General features: G+C 44.1%; 1 protein-coding gene across 1 annotated transcript; it reads right to left on the reverse strand.

The window, feature by feature from the left end:
* Window positions 1-10,436: 10,436 nt before the first annotated feature.
* On the reverse strand, window positions 10,437-13,864 carry LOC123138536 (uncharacterized). Its single transcript, XM_044558520.1, has 3 exons — window positions 13,298-13,864; window positions 13,008-13,141; window positions 10,437-12,323 (listed from the first exon to the last, which is right to left on the reverse strand). Exons 1-3 carry the CDS (start codon window positions 13,617-13,619, stop codon window positions 12,237-12,239), a joined length of 543 nt encoding a protein of 180 aa, XP_044414455.1. The 5' UTR covers window positions 13,620-13,864; the 3' UTR covers window positions 10,437-12,236.
* Between the last annotated feature and the right edge of the window lie 5,864 nt (window positions 13,865-19,728).

Below are 19,728 nucleotides of genomic sequence, written 5' to 3' on the forward strand. Positions count from 1 at the left end.
TGCTTGAAGTATTATTGTCTTAATGTCAAATGATAGACTATTGCTTTGAATCACTCGTGCCTTAATATTCATGCCATGATTAGATTATATAATCAAGATTATGCTAGGTAGCATTCCACATCAAAAATTATCTTTTTTATCATTTACCTACTCGAGGACGAGCAGCAATTAAGCTTGGGGATGTTGATACGTCTCCGTCGTATCTATAATTTTTGATTGTTCCATGCTAATATTCTACAACTTTTACATACTTTTGGCAACTTTTTATACTATTTTTGGGACTAACATATTGATCCAGTGCCCAGTGCCAGTTCCTATTTGTTGCATGTTTTTTGTTTCACAGAAAATCCATATCAAACGGTGTCCAAACGCGATAAAAACTTACGGAAATTATTTTTGGAATATATGTGATTTTTGGGGAAAATAATCAACGCGACACGATGCTCGAGGGGGCCATAAGGCAGGGGGGCAGAATCTGAGAGCGCAGAAACAGAGAGAGATCCAATCTTGGAGGGGCTCTCGCCCCTCTTCCACAATGGAGGCCATGGACCGGAGGGGAAACCTTTCTCCCATCTAGGGGGAGGTCAAGGAAGAAGAAGAGGGAGGGGGATCTCTCCCCCTCTTTCCAGGTGGCGCCGAAACGTTGCTGGGGCCATCATCATGACGGCGATCTACACCGACAACTTCGCCGCCGTCATCACCAACTCTCTCCCCCTCTATGCAGCGGTGTAACCCCTCTTTTACCCACTGTAATCTCTAATTAAACATGGTTCTCTATGATGTTTTAGTAGAACCATTTTGTCCTATGGGTTGATTGATGATCATGATTGGTTTGAGTTACATATTTTATTATTGGTGCTGTCCTATGGTGCTCTCCGTGTCACGCAAGCATGAGGGATCTCCGTTGTAGGTCTTGCAATATGTTCATGGTTTTCTTATTGTCTGTGTTGCGTGAGTGCTAAAAACACAAACACGAATAAGTGGGTTATAGCGTATGGGAATAAAGATGACTTGATACTGCTATGGTTGGGTTTTACCTTAATGATCTTTGGTAGTTATAGATGTTTGCTAGAGTTCCAATCATAAGTACATACGGTCCAAGAAGAGGAAGTATGGTAGCTTGTGCCTCTCCCTCATATAAAACTGCAATAGTGATTACCGGTCTAGTTATCGATTGCCTAGGGACAAATAGCTTTCTTGTGAAAAAAAGCTCTCTGCTAAAACTAACTTAGTTGTTTCTTTATCTAAACAGCCCCTAGCTTTTATTTACGTGCTCTTTATTATCTTGCAAACCTATCCTATCACACCTACAAAGTACTTCTAGTTTCATACTTGTTCTAGGTAAAGCATATGTTAAGCGTGCGTAGAGTTGTATCGGTGGTCGATAGAACTTGAGGGAATACTTGTTCTAACTTTAGCTCCTCGTTGGGTTCGACACTCTTACTTATCGAAAGAGGCTACAACTGATCCCCTATACTTGTGGTTTATCACACCGTAAGATAAAACCCATCACAAAGCACCTCTTCCCATGGCAAGAAAAATCGATCTAGTCGGCCTAACTAAACCAAAGATTCAAAGAAGAAATACGAGGCTATAAGTAATCATGCATATAAGAGATTAAAGACTCAAATAACTTTAATGAATAAAAACATAAATATGATCATAAACTCAAAGTTCATTGGATCCCAACAAAAACACCGCAAAAAAGAGTTACATCAAATAGAACTCCAAGAGACCATTGTATTGAGAATCAAAAGAGAGAGAGGAAGCCATCTAGATACTAACTACGGACCCGTAGGTCTACAATGAACTACTCACGCATCATCGGAGAGGCACCAATGAGGATGATGAACCCCTCCGTGATGGTGTCTATATTGAATCTGTGGTTTCTGAAACTTGCGGCCGTTGGAATTGATTTTTGTCGACTCCCCTAGGCTTTCTGGAATATTGGGGTATTTATAGAGCAAAGAGGCGGTGCGGGACATGGCCGAGGTGGGCACAACCCACCTGGATGCGCCTGGGACCCTAGGTGCGCCCTGGTGGGTTGTGCTCCCCTGGGAGCCCCCCTCAAGTACTTTATTGGCCCTTCGCGTGTCTTATGGTCCAGAAAAAATCACCAAAAAGTTTTGCTGCGTTTGGACTCCGTTTGGTATTGATTTCCTGCGAAGTAAAAAAACAAGCAAAAACAGCAACTGGCACAGGGCACTATGTCTAGGTTAGTCCCAAAAAATGATATAAAGTTGTTATAAAATGATTGTAAAACATCCAAGAATGATAATATAACAGCATGGAACAATCAAAAATTATAAACACGTTGGAGACGTATCAATTCCTCCTAAGTTCAGCTTGACGAGTACATTCAGTGGATTCCATCGAGGGTGATTCCTCGGATTCCCCCTTGATGTTATGGGCACACGGTTACCCTAACTTTACTTGAGACCATTGATGAAGTCGAGTCGGCCCTGAGGGGTACCCGCGAGTTGATGTGGAAGTCGGGCGGGCCCGAAGAGCACCTGTGAGATAAGTACATGGCACGGCCAGGCATTCTAGGCCCTTGCTGTAAGTCCACGAGACGGGGCGACGGGGTCACGTCGATCGTGAGTCTCTGCTTGTCTCCACGAGCTCCCAATACACTAAAATTTTTGGGTATTTGATCTCAGTTGGCCTCTGGCCTTTACGCACTAACCACCACATGGGAACAGTTATGGGCACTCGGTGTCGTAGTATCAGCCGAAGCTTTGTCAGACGTCCAGTTCAGCATTGCGGCACGGCTAGGCCGGCACCACCCATGACTGCGGTGGAGCCTAGTTCACCCTATTCGCAATGACCCGGAGTGCAACTAGCGATGGGCCCAAGACCCCGGAGTGCTTAGGATGTAGACCAGCGGGAACCTCTCTGTTGAGCCTAGGTAGGGATGTGATGTGTTGATCATCCGAGGCCCAGCATTGACTCAGGAAAGTGTGCCTGGCTAGAGTAATCAAGCGTGTTGGAAATCATGGTGCACCCCTGCAGGGAAGATTATCTATTCGAATAGCCGTGTCCACGGTAACAGACATTCAGACTTGTATCCTGATCTATAACAACTAGAAATGGATACTTGAGATGTATGATGGATACATGGCTCCGGGGTCGCTTTCTCGCAAGGAGTCGAGGAAGGATCTCTGGGCGTTAATTTTACAACATGCTTGTTAATTATAAACTGCTATTCTCTACTCTTCTGAATGCTGCAAGATGCTTGGAGATGTTAGTCTTCGATAGGCTAGGACTTCCCTTCTATTCTGGCATTCTGCAGTTCAGTCCACAGATACATTCCTTCCATTAATACTGATGCATACTTAGTATACATCTGATGCTTGCGAGTACTTTGGATGAGTACTCATGGTTGCTTTGCTATGCCTTTTCCCCCCTTCTATCTTCTTTCCGGTTGTTGCAACCAGTTGGTGGATCCCAGGAGCCATATGCCACCGCCACCGATTGCTACTGCTACCCCGACGAAGCCTACTACTACGTGGAGACCGCTGATGACTAGGAGTAATTAGGAGGTCCCAGGCATGAGGCCTTGTCTCTTCGATCGTTGCTGCTTTTGTGCTAGCCTTCTTAAGGCATCCTTGTTTAACTTATGTCTGTACTCAGATATTGTTTCTTCCGCTGACTCGTTTGTTTATCGAGCTATGTATTCGAGCCCTCGAGGCCCTTGGCTTGTAATATGAAGCTTGTATGTCTTTTATTTAAGTTTAGAGTTGTGTTGTGATATCTTCCCGTGAGCCCCTGATCTTGATCGTACACGTTTGCGTGTATGATTAGTGTACAATTGAATCGGGGGCGTCACAAAGTACCTCAGATGTTTTATGGTTGCCAATGAAATCACGGAATGCACTTTGTCAGTATCTTCAACCAATCTACAATAATGGTTGATAATATCTTTGACTGATTGACAGGTTGATGTCTAGGACGATATAAAGACTGTTCGGTAGGCTCATAAAGTCTCATATTCGTTGCATAGACATCGCACTAAATAAACACAGCGTGAAAAAATTAGAATTCACTTCAATCGTGTTCCAACTCAAACGACTTTAAGCCTGATTTGCAACATAATGGATTCAGCTCAGGTGCTACCGAAACAAAAATATCTATATAGCTCTATTATTAAAAGCTATTTTTGTTAATATAAAATGAGATGGACACAATATGAAAAGAAGTTCATATTACTTTTGTAGTTAGCTTTAAGCTAAAAAGGTTGTAGACTCATGATGTGAGCCAATTTTCCTTTCCCCATTCTTTTACCTTCGCTCACATAACAAATGGACACGTGAACGTGCCGAATAGCTTCAGCTCATCGCCATAGTGGGTAACATTTAGTTTGGGTTTGAGGATCTGTTTGGGTGGATTTTTTTACAACTGTGTCCAGGGTATCTGCCCAGACACATATATAGGGGGGAGTGGGGGAGGATCTGGTTGGAAATGCTCTTAGGTCTCTGTCGTTGTAGGTTTGAGTTAGGCCATCCTACTCATCCCCATCCTCGGTTGCACCAGATAATATGATGAGGGACCTTGCCACCATGCCCACCAACTCTCATGGTGGAGTCGTCACCACACAGTGCCCCCAATGTCGACAATTATGGACCCGCCCCGTGAGCTCATCCCCCATCTACCCTAACTCTGAGGAGGTTGTGGAGGTGATTGTCGAGGCGGAGATGCTGATAATGACAAAGGACAGTGATGATGGAGCCACAGGAGCTCGAGCAGGACGAAGTTGAGACCAAGAAGGATGAGATTGTCCGTCCCCCCCCCCCCCCCCCCCCCGAGACTGCTCACCAGGATAAGGAGCGGAGGAGAATGCATGCATGGCGGCTCAAGGAGGAGGAGTAGAGGGCCATTGTGGCTTCGCAGGAGCAAAACCGCCATGAGCTCTGGTATCACAAGCACGTCGCCTACATGGAGAGGTTCATAGACATGCGGCGCACGCCTGCAAATTTTGTTGCCATGGTGACATGGTGGCCCTGACAGCGTTACAACCTGCCCATAATCGGGCGTGGGACAAGCTCTAGAAGGACCTTGCCATGGAGGACGATGGGGAGGAAGAGTTCATGTGACGGCGACAACAATGCCCAACAACATCGACGACATCTCCATTGACTTCAAGGCCTACGGTGACTATTAAGCTTAAACTAAACTTCTTTGCTTATAATTAAGTTTTAAGTTTAGTTCTATTTTAGGAGATCTTTTGTGTGGTGGGGAACTTAGTTGTAGCTCAGCACTGCCTATCATGACCTGACTTATGGCAAGCAAAGAGGGTCGATCAATGTCTTGAAATGTCTATGAGATGTTCAGTACATGACAACCCTACAAAATTGATTCTTGAGTGCGATTGGCGAAGTTCTGATACTATATTCACTAGCATGCTCTTCTTGCATCTCTGCTAACTAAATTGGCGTTATGTGTGGTGGCGATGAATGAGTTCTCTCTCCACTCCATCCCAATCTTCATCATCCATCTAGAATCCATCAGATCTGCTCTAGTTTGAAAGAGTTCACTCCCCGCTCCATCCCAATCTTCCTCGCCCATCTAGAACCCATCATACTCTATCGGTTTGAAAAAAAAAGAATTTTATAGGTAAAATGGTACAAAAATAATATTGTTGCGGAGCCTCAATCTTCTCTGAATTCTGATGTGCGACAATGGATTCAGAATCAAAAGCACCATTGCAAACATACTAAAAGAGCAACTGCACAGGGCACATCTTATGTTCAAGCATCATGTTGACAAACATAGATGAGATCCTTTAGAAACTTTATGAGTTAGGGAGCAATGTATTTCTCAAACTGCAGCCATTGCAGATTCTTCTCTTGTGAACAGGCCTTATCTGAAGTTAGATTTTGAGTACTTCTGTCCATTCACAATCCTAGCTAAGATTGGTATTATGGCATATCGTTTGGGCTTGCTTGAAGGAGGCTTAGTTCACCATGTTTTCCATGAACCGAAGCAACAATCCCGCAAGTGCGAGACCATGTGGCAGTGTTCGCTGCATTACCTGAACTTCCTGATCCAGAGAGCTCCAGGAGAGTTATCCCTGAAAAAAGTCTTGGATTCTCGCTCTGTGAAGACCGAATAATTAAATTTACCGGAACCGGTATGTACCGGCTGGAAATAAACCATCCATGCAATTCATCAAGATTCGTGCACTTTGTCAGAGAATAAATCACAACTCTTATACTAGTTGAATACAACTGACATGCACTGACCAAATACATGCATGACATGCAACTTTGTCACAAGAGAGATAGAGTTGTAATGGAGAGACCGGGCATGCATGATTCTCTCTCCCCATATAAATGAGATGCATTTTATTTCATCCATATATTTTGAATGATTGATATATTTTAAAGCAACTGTCTATTTTTGAAACTTTTTATATATTTGAAATCATGCTGACAAGACCTTTAAAACAAGATCAATCTTCCATATATTTGAACAACTTTTGAATTTTTATATTTCAGTTATCTTTGGAATCACTTTCATAAACCATAAGATTATTTCGCTATTTCACAAAATTGTTTCCTCCTGTTTCGCAAATTTCAAAATAGTAAGTTCACTCAGTTGAGAAAACATATTTCACTCAGTTGAGACAACATATTTTTACACATTATAAAACATAGATTTTAGTCGTTTTAAAATACCAGTTTCGCCCATATCAGGAAGTTGATTTCAATTATTCCAAAAAAATAAACTCATTTCTTTATGTTCAAGAAACCAATTTCACTCATCTAAAGAAAGATATTTCATTTGTATGAAGAAAATAATTTCATTCAGTTGAGAAAACATATTTTGAAATTGATTTCACTCGATGCAAAGAACTGATTTAAATTATTTGAAAAACATATTTCACACAATTCAAAAAATGATTTCACTCATTAAAAAGTATATCTCAAAAACTAATTTCACTTCGTATTTACGAAAATATATTGAAACGTATTTCACTATAGCAGTTTCAAACATTGAAATAAGCCGTTTCACATCAAAAAGGTATATTTCACTTTTTCCAAATAACTTATTTCACCCATTTCACTCATTTCATAAAACACATTACACTCACTCAATTGAAATACTATATTTCACTTGTTTTAAAAAAACTAATTACAGTCATTACATAAGATAGATTTCACTCACTTCACTAGGTCCAGAAAAAACACATTAGAATCGCACAATTGAAAAAACAAAATTTTAAAATTTCACATAATGAAACATTCAATTTCACATATTTCACACAATGAAACATTCAATTGTGTGATAATGTTCAAATAACTCAATTTCACATAACTGATTAATCAATTTCACACAATGAAACATTCAATTTCACATATTTACAATCTCAAATTTCATAGTTTTTTTGTACAATGTATTTGAATTAATCAATTTCACACAAACTGGTTTCAACATCTTAAGAAAACTATGTTCAGAAAAGTTGTTTCAATCATTTCAATAACTGATTTCAATTATTTTGAAAATTCAAATTTGAAATAAGTGAAATTAATATTTCATATGATTGAAATAGTAAAAATTAAACTAGTTTAAATATATTCAAGATTGGTCTTATTCTAAAGATCTTATGTTCATGAATTTGAATATATGAAAAAATTAAACAATGAAGCATTGTTGTAAAAATTTTGGGCATCTAAAAATGTAAACAAAAATAAAATGCATGGATTTGTTTGGTAGAGAGAGAGGAGAGATGTTGCATGCATGTGTACATTCCACTGTAAAAGGGACTGACGTGGGCCCTATTAATCTGACATTGATTTAACTATATACAAAGGATTAACCGCCACAAATGCACTCTTATAGTCCCTCCATTTTAAAATAGATGACTCAACTTTGTACTACACCACAACACGAATCACGAGCAAAATGACCGGTGAATGGTTTGTCGGTACATACCAGCACCGGTAAAAAGAGCTTTCTGCTGTGAAGACCCGGTGCATCGTCTCCGCGCGGTTGCTGCAATTGCATGCATCATCGTCGTGCAGTTGTCCTCTCTTCTCCGGACCACCAAGTCATGGAGCAGTGTAGTACAGCACAAAAGATGCCACGAGATTGCATCTCGAGCTCCTGGATTCACTATCCACTAGATCGACAGTGCGCCTTGGCGCGGGGTGCCTGTCGCATCAATGTGGTAAAATAGATAGTGATCAAATTAGTAGGGAGCACCTTTAAAAAATTTAGTAGGGAGCATAGTTTAGCGCTCATATTCAACAGGACAATGAATTATCTGGTCCAAGAGAACGAAGAAACATTCACTGGTATGAGAAGCAAGACATCATCAATTTCAACATGGTCATGGGATTATAAGGCCGCATCAAGTTCAGTCTGTTCATGAGATCACAAAAGCTAATTACCTGATACTAAATTCAGTACTAAGAGCATAAACATGAGAGAGCAAGTACTAAGAGTAGGATCATTATAAGCTATACTTGAGACATACATCAAGTACTACATACAAAACTTGAAAGTGTCTTTTTTCTTTCCATAGGTACACAGCCTTTAGTATATCCCAACCAAAACAAATAAAACAATCTCCTAAGAGAATGTTCTACCGACAGAATGGGTGTAGTAAAGTCTCACTATTACAATGATACAGAATCATCTTGATGAAAAGCGGTGACCAATGGCCACGATTTTTTTTCTGTTAATCAGTCATACCTGCAATGGAGGTATAGTAGATCTATAAGACATCAATTATCTATTTACATAAATCTGGGTAAAATTATGTATTTGACCTATCAAAAAGGAAAAATGAATCATATATTCTTAGTATTTTAAAACTAAACTTTGCATTGTGTGACTACTCGTCCTTGGACTCAATTCCAAGCACTTAGTGCCAATTTGAAGACCAAAACTAAATGAAACCATAAAGTTTAGACTTTTGTGCTTGCTCTGTGACAATGTTAGTTTAGCTGTGCAAATATAAGAACCATTAAATTCCTCTTATGCATTTTCCTGGAACAGAACAAATATACTCCCTCCGTTCCTAAATATAGGTCTTTCCAGAGATTTCAAATGAACTATCACATACAGATGTATATAGACACTCATTTTGCTTCGTATGTAGCCACTTGTCGAAATCTCTAGAAAGACCTATATTTAGGAACGGAGGGAGTATGTAGTTAATTTAGTAGAAATAATGGGTTTGGTTTGTTTCTATAAGCAGAGGTACCCAATAAAAAGGAAGGATGAAATGAACAAAGACTCTAAATGTGACGCACCAAAAGCGGGAGAAAGCCACCAGCGCAAGTGGCCAACACCCGACGCTGCTGAAGATATCAATGACCACCGCCGGCCACACCCCCTGCTCGGCACTGTGTTGTGGGCTGGCGGCAAGGGCCATGACGACATCGGAGACCATGGTGGCATCTGGTCGTCAGCAACCATGAAGGCCCCCACCAGAGTTGTGGCCTACGGTGTTTCCATTTTGGGCCATCTCGATGGTGTGCTCCTCTATGCGGAGCAGCGACACAGATTACGCCCTGGCACATTACACGCTTTCCCTATCCACCCGGTGGTCCAACACTTAGGCCACTGCACAGCATAGGCAGAGCAAGATATTGATTTGCATCCCTAAATAATACCAATAGAAAACATTACCATAAATACATATCCTCCATATTATCAATCAAAAGTACTTGAAACTAAAATTACAGAAGAACATTCATTTCATAAGAGCATAACCTAACCACATGCTAAATCAAACTGTCATTAATTTGAAAGTTTCATCATCAGCCAAACTCATCTCGAAGTTGTCATAAATCCATATCTTCGATCTAAAATGGTCTACTTTCTTCATAAAGCAATCAACCAAACAAGTATCTTTTAAGAATGAGCATAGATACGACATCAGGAGCTCTCTCACAGAACAAACATGGGAACGTGTCAAGAATTAGCAAGACTAAAACAACAAACATGAATTGTGTGTTGCTTGCGGATTTGTAAAGAAAATAACATCTGAATGAAAAATCAAAATTACTACATGGTACATCATGAATTGTTGAGGAAGAAAATAAAGATGCAGGCTACAAAATTCAAAAGATTTCTCTCTGAGCCTACAATACTCACTTTGTTGCAATTATGAAGGAATAACAGCAAACGAGAGCCAGGAACACGCTAATAGCTATCATTCCATGATAATATCAAATCCAGTCTTCCACATACCCTTTGTCCTAGACCAAAAGAAATGCACAAATGGTGAGCGTTATAAGGAATTGTTTTTGGGTCAGTACAAAGCATACTAACCCCATTAAAATTCAGTGCATGGAGGCGAGATTTAAGTATGATAATTAACCAACTCAACTGCAATAATTTTTTCACCACAGCTGATTGTAAAATAATGTTTTCACATGGATAATCAGAAGTAGCAGGAAAAACCAAGATATGTGGCCTACTCACATGCAGCTTGTATGTAGGCAGTGGACAGAACAGAGAAGTTTTCCCCTCTGCAACATAAATAAGCATGTTCATGTTAAGAAACAAATTCATGTTAAGCCTACATAGGAACCTGGTGTGCATAACTGCAAACTATAAGCGCGTAGCTAACGGCCCATTGCCAGCATCTACATCGTAAAGTGTTACATTAATCGATAATAAATAGGTCAGACAAAGCTAAATGTGCTATTATTTCCCAGTGGAAAACCATGATATTCGAATCCCAGTTTGTAATGTTAATAGTAATTAAAAAACTGTGAGGCAGTGCTTCAAAACTTTAAATTGCAAAAGCAATAAACCTGGGAAGCAAAGCCTCCAGGACATGAATAGGAGGATAGCTCACATCAAAAATAGAATATGACCATTTATGCTAGTCAACCAGAAGGCCAGTTGAATATACGCAATTAATTGCTATTAAGAGAGCCAAAGCAACACATGCATTTCATATTTTTATTGGATGAAGCGCATAATGTATACTGTATAAACAAATTCGAAGTTCAGTTATGGTCAACCCTACCTTGATACAAGTAGGTCTAATATTGCAAACTGAAACCGCGATGTCTACAAAATAAGCTGCACACTGAGCACTGAAATATCATCTGCACCTCACAGACCTTGCAGGATGCTCTATCCAATTTGTTGTGAGTCTAGAATATGATCTTTTTTAAAGATTAAAATCATATTGGTAAAAGATGTACAAAACAACAGACAATCAAAACCTAGTGCTAGAAGTAAGGGTCCTCATAGTAAAAAAAATCATGTTGAGTAAATATGGACCTTACAGGATGCTCTATCCAAGTTGAGAGATATTTTCAAGCAGTAAATGGTGTTTGGAGTAGCACTTGACAATGGCATAGGCATGCTCATGTGTACAGAGTTCATGGTAATCAGAGGAAGTAGCAAAGCTCAGGTGCATATGGACCCATAATACCATATCGCAAATCAACCAGAGTGATAGACATCATTACTTCGGATAACCTATAGCCGAGTTACATTAGATACAGATGGTACTGTAGTGAAAATCTTAGTATCACACCATTTTTGACAAAAAATAGTACGAGGGGCTACTACTGCGTTATTATATTATTTATAAGCAAAAATTTACATGACTAATCCTAACCTCTTAGCTGCCCACAATCTGGATTGTCAACAGCCATACACAATCCCCTTTGATAATCTAAAGACACCATGCCCAATGAGAAGAAGACAAATAAGATTGGAATGCAAGTTACCGAATCATAGAAGAAGACACGTTGTGAAGACCATACTTATTTTTTTCTACATTTATGAAATGAATAATCTGATTTTGTTAGTTAGTTGCCAAGCATATCTTATTACCATCAACGTTGTGTGCATCTAGGCATGCTAGTTGTGCTATATTTCTACCAGCTAATGGACTGTAACTTCGACCAAAATTTTCAACATAACCTGTGTGTTCTCTGCTCACTACACTATCCTTCATCCCTTTCACTTTCAGAAATATCAGAGTAAGTGAGAATTGATATACAGTTGTTTTCCAATATTCGGTTCTTTCACAGCCATGTTTATAAGGCAACAAAAACAAAGATGTATTTTGTATGCCCACAGTTTTACCCAAGTTTTAGCCATGAGGTGAAGGTTCCTCCTGACAACCAGCTAAGGCCTTGTACAACTTACTACAACCGGATCAGAGAAGCACATGATCTTATTTTAAAGAAGAGATAGATTAGCTTATCTGAGATGACCCAGACGTGCAGCCAAGCAGTGGGTGCCTGACCAATGCTTCAGTCCGCGCGTGTTAGGCCACGGCCAAGGGTAGCATAACCCAGTGTTGGTTCGACGCCGCCGTCGGGGAGGAAGACAGAGGTTGGCTGCACCATCAGGAACCAGTCTATGTGCGTGAGATGTATGCCACTCAATACACACATGAGAAAAACTGATTACGATTCAGTGGTTCATGATGTCAACTTCAGATTCAGAATAAGCTAATAGAACCTAGTACAGGAAGAAACTGAACTTCTTATGGAAATTTCTCCTCAAGTTAAAGTGTTAATCATCAAGATTTTTTAAAATTTGGCGAAGCACATCTGTACATCGAAAACGTAAGATTCATATCAAATCGGATAGCAGGAAATGAAAACAATAGGTGCAGCTCTAGCACTCGAACCAATATGGCGCTCTCGTTGCATTGAAATGTTGTTCAGATGTTTTGAAATACCCTTTTCTTTTTTTCTCCCGTGTGTAGATCATTTCTTCCAGGGGCGCTCAATTTTGCTCCAAAACCACCGATTAACCTAGTCTGAAACACTTGCCTACACAGTTTCAGATCGAACAACTCAACCTATTCTATTCTATTCTAGCTCTAGCTTTAGGTGGCCACAAGCCAAAATCAACTAAGATAATGATTCGTGGCCATTATCTTGGGATTACGGAAGATAAAAAACGAACTGGCCAAGAAGCTATGAAATTCGTCCAAAGAAAAAAGGGGAAAAACAAGAACAGGTGGAGGCATGAAGCTAGACTTTGGGAGCAGAGGGGCGGGCTGGAGATCAGACCTCATGGATAGGGAAGGAGATGGCGGTGCCGATTGGGTTGCTGCTGCCTCCAGCGAGCCGCCACAGTAGACCAACCACCGCACTGCCGCTCCAATCCGACAAGGCCGACGTCAGGGTTGACCTCCATGACAGATCTGCACAAAAGGTCCTAATGATGGCTCTGCGGAGCAACGACGCGAGTAGCAGTCTGCACAGTCTTCCCGACGGGGAGAGTAACGGCGTCGGTGGCGGCGACAGGAGAAAAGGGGAAGGAAAGGCGATGGGAGCGCGATGGATCAGAGGCGGCTCACCTCGGGTTGTCCTCTTCCCGGAGGAGCACCAACTTGAGGACACGCTCCGGTGCTCCTCGCGTTGATGGCGAAGCAGGAAGACATGCGGCGGCGGTTGGTGGTAGATTTCCTCGTCCACCGCTGCCTGTTGCCCCTCCACAACTTGAGGGCCGGTGGTGAGGGACGAGCTCGACCGGGAGAGCGGCGGCGGTGGCAAGCTCGGCACGATGCAGAGTAGTAGTGGCCGCGGTGCTTCTCGGACGGTGACGGTGGCGCGAGGGGAGGCGACGAGGAGAAGCGGAGGGAGTGGGGGCGTCAACACGAGAGAGTTGTCCGCGCGCATCCTGGGGCGACGGCGCGCGCCGCCCGCTTCCCGACAGGGCGTGCCGCTTTCTACAGGTCCTTCGCAGGGCGGTGGAGAGGAGGCAGCGGAGGAGTCGGGCGCCGGCGGAGATGATGGCGGCGTGGGGCAGGGAGGCGGGCGCGGATCGAGGGTTCGGAGGGAGGCGCGACCGCGCGAGAAGAGGAAGGAGGAGGGGCTGGGACGCGAGGACGCGCGGGCGGGGCGGCGAGTGTGGGGAGGAGGCTGCTAGGGCTTGCCACGGGAGCTGCTAGCTTTTATAGGCCTCTATGTGAAATGACCAAAATACCCCGGTGGGGGCATGGTATTTACATTTTGCTGCCATCACTATTCATTCCAGTAGTGTCAATCCCAATCCAACGGCCCAGGCTTCTCCAGATCTCGATCGTACGGACGAGAACGCATCAAGGGAAACGATCCGGCGGCCGAGAGTGCCTGCGTTCTAAGGAGCCTTGTAGGAGCCTTCTTCTCTTATTTCTGGATGGCCCCATTACTGCATGGCCCCATCTCTTCTCCCCCCCCCCCCCGTCCCCATCCCTGCCGAAGCTGTCGGTTCGCTCAGAGCCACCAGCTTCTTCTCGGGCTCACCGATGGCATCCATTACTGCAGCGGCACTCCCCCAGTGATCCGTTCCAAAGCCCAAAAACTTGCAAAGAATGGCCTCAGCGGAGCTAGGCAAGAAGCTACGGATGTTGATCATCCCCTTCTTCGTCACCAGCCACATCAACCCACACACCGACCTCGTCGTCTGCCTCACCGCGGCAAGGCCGGGCACCGTCGAGCTCACCCCGGCGAACGTCTCGGTCGATCGATCGACGCTCCAGCGGCACGGCGCATCCGCGGCAACCAACGCCATCAAGATAGCCACCTACCCTTTCCCGGAGGTGGACGACCTCCCGCTGAGCGTCGAGAACCTCTCTGCTGTCGGGGCCGACGTGTGGCGCATCTTCGCCGCGGCCATTAACCAGTTCATCAAGGAGAGGCTGGTCACTGAAGTTCTCAAGATCAGCGAGAGGGTGTGGAGCGGTCCACGGAGCACGAGGTAGGAGGAGCAGGAGACGGTGCCGGCGGAGGCGGTGGCGCGGGCCGTGGCGAGGTTCTTGGAGCCTGGAGGAACAAGGGAGGTGGCGAGGGGCAAAGCGCAGGAGCTTGCTACGGGATCGCAGCAACTCCTTGCGTCACGCCAGGATGTGGTAGGTGGAGACAGAAGGAAATAGCTTGGAGAGGAAGAAGAAGCACAGCGGAAGGCTTGGGATTAGGAATAACGATATTCAGTTTTACAGATCGATGTCCTCCTCTCCTCACACTAGCCTATAAGTAGATATCATTACAGGCCACAATGGGCCGGCCCAGCAGGCCACTCACACACACCTCGTGGGCACAGCCCAGGTCGTTACATGCCCCTCCCCTTGAGAACCAGGACGCCCTCATACTGTTCATCATCTTGCCATTGTCGCTGGTGCTAGCAGTGAAGCCCACTCCCAGGTTGCCATCGAGAGAGGAAGGCCGCGCCAAGCAATCTTGACCTGCGCCCGAGTGTGTCCGCCTACCTGCACCAAACGAGACTGTAATACCTAAGCCGGATTCAGCGGTGTTGAGATTTGAAGGGCAGCCAGATCAGTGGTGTTGTCATTCTGCACTGGAGGCTGTGCTGGTTTCAGCAGCGAGACGTGGACCACTGGATGTATCTTGCTGGACGCTGGCAGGGCAAGCCGGTAAGCCACTTCACCCACTTTTTCCAAAATCTAGTAAGGGCCAAAGTATTTGAATTCGAGCTTGTGATTGGATCTTTGGACTACTGACTGTTGCACATAGGGCTGAAGTTTTAGGTATGCCCATTCCCCTACTGCAAACTGCCGATCTGACCGGTGTTTATCCTCTTGTGCTTTCATGCGCTGTTGAGCACGCAACAGGTGCTCCCTGATCAGGCCTTGCATCAGGTTGCGTTCCGCTAACCAGCCTGACAGATCAGATGATAGCGAGCTCTGAAGATTTGCAACACCCAAGTGTCTGGGTTGATATCCATAGAGGACTTGAAATGGAGTTTTGCCCAGCGCTGAGTGGTAGTTAGTGTTGTACCAGTACTCTGCTTGTGGCAGCCAATAAGCCCATTTCTTTGGGGCAGAGTGTACCATGCACCGGAGAAATGTTTCCAAACACTGGTTGAGTTTCTCAGACTGACCATCAGTTTCTGGGTGACTTGCAGAACTCATATTCATTTTTGTGTCAGTTAATTTGCACAGCTCTTGCCACAAAGTGCTTGTGAAGATAGGATCTCGATCAGTGACTATCACCATAGGAAGGCCGTGGAGTTTGTACACATTGTCCAGGTAAAGTTGTGCTACTTGGAGGGCAGTGAATGGATGAGCCAGAGGGAGGAAATGGTCATACTTGCTAAACTTGTCAATGAACACCAGAATAGTGTCAAAAATTTTGCTCTTGGGCAGGCCTCCAATAAAATCCATAGTGACCAAGTTCCATGCTTTTTTAGGTACTGGCAGAGGGCTGAGCAAGCCAGGTTTCCTAATATGTTCGGCTTTTGCTTGTTGACACATAGTGCACTCTTTCACATAGTTCTGAATATCTTGCTTCATAGCAGACCAGGCAAACAAGGCTTTAATCCTTTGGTAAGTACCCTGGAACCCTGAGTGACCTCCCACTCCACTAGCATGTAAGGATAACATAATTGCTTTGTGAGCCTCAGTGTTATGACCTAACCACACTCTGTCCTTGTATCTGATGATACCTTGATGCAACACATATCCCTTGTCATTTGAGCCCGAGAGAGCTAGTTCTTGAAGCAATTGTTTGTCTTCCTCATGTTGTTGATATCCTCCAGAGACCACAGCCAGCCACTTAGGTGTACAGAAGGAAATTGTATGCAGCTCACTAGGAGAAGGTGATCTTGAGAGAGCATCAGCTGCTGTATTTTCCTGTCCTTTTTTGTATAGTATATTATACCTCAGGCCCAGCAACTTCAATAGTGCTTTCTGTTGCATAGGACTACTGATTTTTTGATCTTGCAAGTGTGTCAGGCTCCTATGGTCTGTTGCCAATGTAAATGGGGCATGCTGCAGATAACTTCTCCATTTATCCACATCAAGTATGACAGCTAAACACTCTTTCTCATAGGTGGAGAGTGCTTGAGCCTTGGGGCCCAGTGCTTTGCTTAGATAGGAAATGGGGTGCCCTTCTTGCATTAATACTGCCCCAATTCCATTGTTGCTGGCGTCTGTTTCAATCATGAAGGTTTTCTTGAAATCAGGCAGATCTAGTACAAGAGCTTGGGCTAAGGCAGTTTTTAGGCTCTGAAATGCAGCTTCTGTAGTAGGTGTCCAGGTGAACACTGCATCCTTTTTGAGCAAATCAGAGAGGCTCCTGCTGATAATTCCATAGTGTTTAATGAACCTTCTATAATATCCAGTAAGGCCTAGAAACCCCCTCACTTGCTTCACATTTGTTGGTACTGGCCAATCTCTGACAGCTGAGATTTTAGCAGGGTCAGTCTGAACTCCTGCTGCACTGATTACATGACCAAGGTATTCCAACCCCTGCTGGGCAAAAGAACACTTGCTCAGCTTGACATATAGTTGGTTTTCGTGCAAAATGGTGAAGACTTGTTCCAAGTGTTGCAGGTGCTCTTCCAAACTTGCACTATATATAAGGATATCATCCATAAAAACTAGGACACATTTTCTCAGTAACAGTGCAAACAATATATTCATGGCAGCTTGAAAGGTTGCAGGGGCATTGGTTAACCCAAATGGCATGACTTTGAATTCATACAGGCCATGATGGGTTTTGAAAGCAGTTTTGTGTTCCTCTCCCTCAACCAATCTGATCTGATGATAGCCAGCTCTCAAATCCAACTTTGCGAAGTATTTTGCTCCTGCTAATTCGTCCAGCAGTTCCTCCACAACAGGTATGGGATATTTATGTTGCACTGTAACTGAGTTGAGTATTCTATAATCTACACAGAATCTCCAGGTGCCATCTTTCTTTCTGACCAGTAGCACAGGGGAAGCAAAGGAACTGGTGCTATGTTGTATAACTCCCTGATTAAGCATGGTGGTCACCTGTGTTTCTATCTCCTGTTTTTGCATGGGATTATACCTGTATGGTTTAACATTCACAGGTTTTGCTCCAGGTAGCAGAGGTATCTTATGGTCAAATTCCCTATGGGGAGGAAGGGAGTCAGGAGTAGTGAACAGTTGCTGATGCTTGTAAAGAAGTGGCTGAACTTCAGGTGGAATGCAGGTTTCTGACATAGGTTTCTCTGCCATATGACAAAGGTGGATTACTAGCTCAACTGCTCCAGTGTTGAGGAGGCCTTGTAAGTGTTTTCCAGAAATAGCTGTGCGGGAGTTGAGTTTATCTTTAACTCCTCTGAGTGTGATTCTTGCTCCTTGGTACTTAAACCTCATGACCTTCTTTCTCCAGTCAACCCACATAGGACTCATTGTTTCCAGCCACTGCATTCCGAATATGATATCATAAGTGCCTAAGGGAAGCACTTTGAACTGAGTATTGAAGGTGTTTCCTTGACAAAACCACTGTAGGTTTGGCACTTGAGTATTACAGAGCAGAGTGCCTCCATTTGCCACAGTTACAGTTGCTGCAGGTATTTCTTCAGTTGTGCACTTGAGTTCTTTTGCCAAATCAGCTCTAATGAAGTTGGTAGAACTGCCTGAATCTACCAGTATTAAGAGCTGACGTTTTCCCACCATGCCTTGCAGCTTAATACTCTCTTTAGAAGATGTGCCTGTGGCTGCTTGCACTGACAGTTTCATACAATCGTCACTGTCCTTATCTGCAGGTGGAGAGACCATTTGTTCGCTGTCAGACTCACTAGAGGCTGATTCAGACACCTGCAATGCATCCCATAATTCTTCCATCACATGTAATTGCACCTTGCTGGGGCATTTGTGTCTTGGGCCATATTTTTTCCCACACTTAAAACATTCTCCTCTTGCCCTACGCTGAGCTCTGAGCGTGTCAACTTTGTCCGGCACCTTAGCTTGCTCGTCTGATCATTTGTCAACTGGTGAGGCGCCCATTATACCCTGATGCACATATGGTTTGGAACTGAACCGTGGCTCCCACTTCTTGCTGAATTTAGATGTGTCTTCGACCAGGAGTGCTTCTTGTGTTTGTGCCAGAGAGTAAGCCAAATCCACTGTGCTTGGCTGCTGCAGCTTCATAGGTGCTCTTATTCCTGGTTTGAGACCTTGAACAAAACGGTTGATGAAGAACGTCTCATCATAAGATTGATTATAGACCAGGATCTTGTGCATGTGCTCTTCGAAGAGGTGGGCATACTCATCCACTGTGTCAGTCTGTTTCAGTGCAAAGAATATATCAATGTCTCTGGTGTATTTGTTTTTGTTGAACTTGGCAAACACTGCAACACACAAGGCTGCCCAACTGTCGACTGTGTGCATGGCTTCGTAAGTCTGAAGCCAGCGCGCTGCGTTGCCTGCAAAATGCATTGTTGCAAAATCAACCCATAATTCCTACTGCACATTGTACATCCGGAAGTACTTTTCACACTACTGTTTCCACCATTTAGGATCCTCCCCATCAAACTTAGGAAATTCAGACCGAGGAATGCGTGGTCTGTATCTGTTGGGATGCGATCGGTGCCCGTACTCCGTGGAGCGATCTGGATCTTCCTGATCATCCGAGAAATACTCGCTGGCAGCGGGTCGGGTCTGAGATAGCTCACCACCGTGTGGTTGGGGACGATTCAGACGAGGCCCCCGCAGATCTGTCGCCTATGGCGCTTGCATGCTGCTATGTCCCTTCGTGCGTAGTGGCCCGAAGCGTTGTGGTGCCGGCGGTGGTGGTGGTGGTGGTGCAGGGCCCGTTGCTGGAGCTCTTTCCAACTGGTCCACTCGACGTACCACTCCATCCAGGGCGCGCTTCATCTCCGCCATCGCCGCGTCAAGTGAATTGTTGGCGATGAGGACGCGGCCGAGGGTGGCCTCCGTACGGCCCAACGCGGCCGTGGTCGTCTGCGCAAGCGCATGGAACGCCTTGGCGGACGAGGATGCGTACTTGTCGAGCGAGTCCTGGAGCTCGGTCACCCTCT

The sequence above is a fragment of the Triticum aestivum genome, chromosome 1B (assembly GCF_018294505.1).
Source record: "Triticum aestivum cultivar Chinese Spring chromosome 1B, IWGSC CS RefSeq v2.1, whole genome shotgun sequence".
Taxonomy (NCBI): domain Eukaryota; kingdom Viridiplantae; phylum Streptophyta; class Magnoliopsida; order Poales; family Poaceae; genus Triticum; species Triticum aestivum.

Coding starts and splice junctions, on each gene's coding strand:
- LOC123138536 (XM_044558520.1), bottom strand. CDS start 13,619: ATGCGCGCGGACAACTCTCTCGTGTTGACGCCCCCACTCCCTCCGCTT. Junction 13,142..13,297: donor CGGGAAGAGGACAACCCGAG/GTGAGCCGCCTC, acceptor CCTTTTGTGCAG/ATCTGTCATGGAGGTCAACC. Junction 12,324..13,007: donor TCTCCTTCCCTATCCATGAG/GTCTGATCTCCA, acceptor CTGATGGTGCAG/CCAACCTCTGTCTTCCTCCC.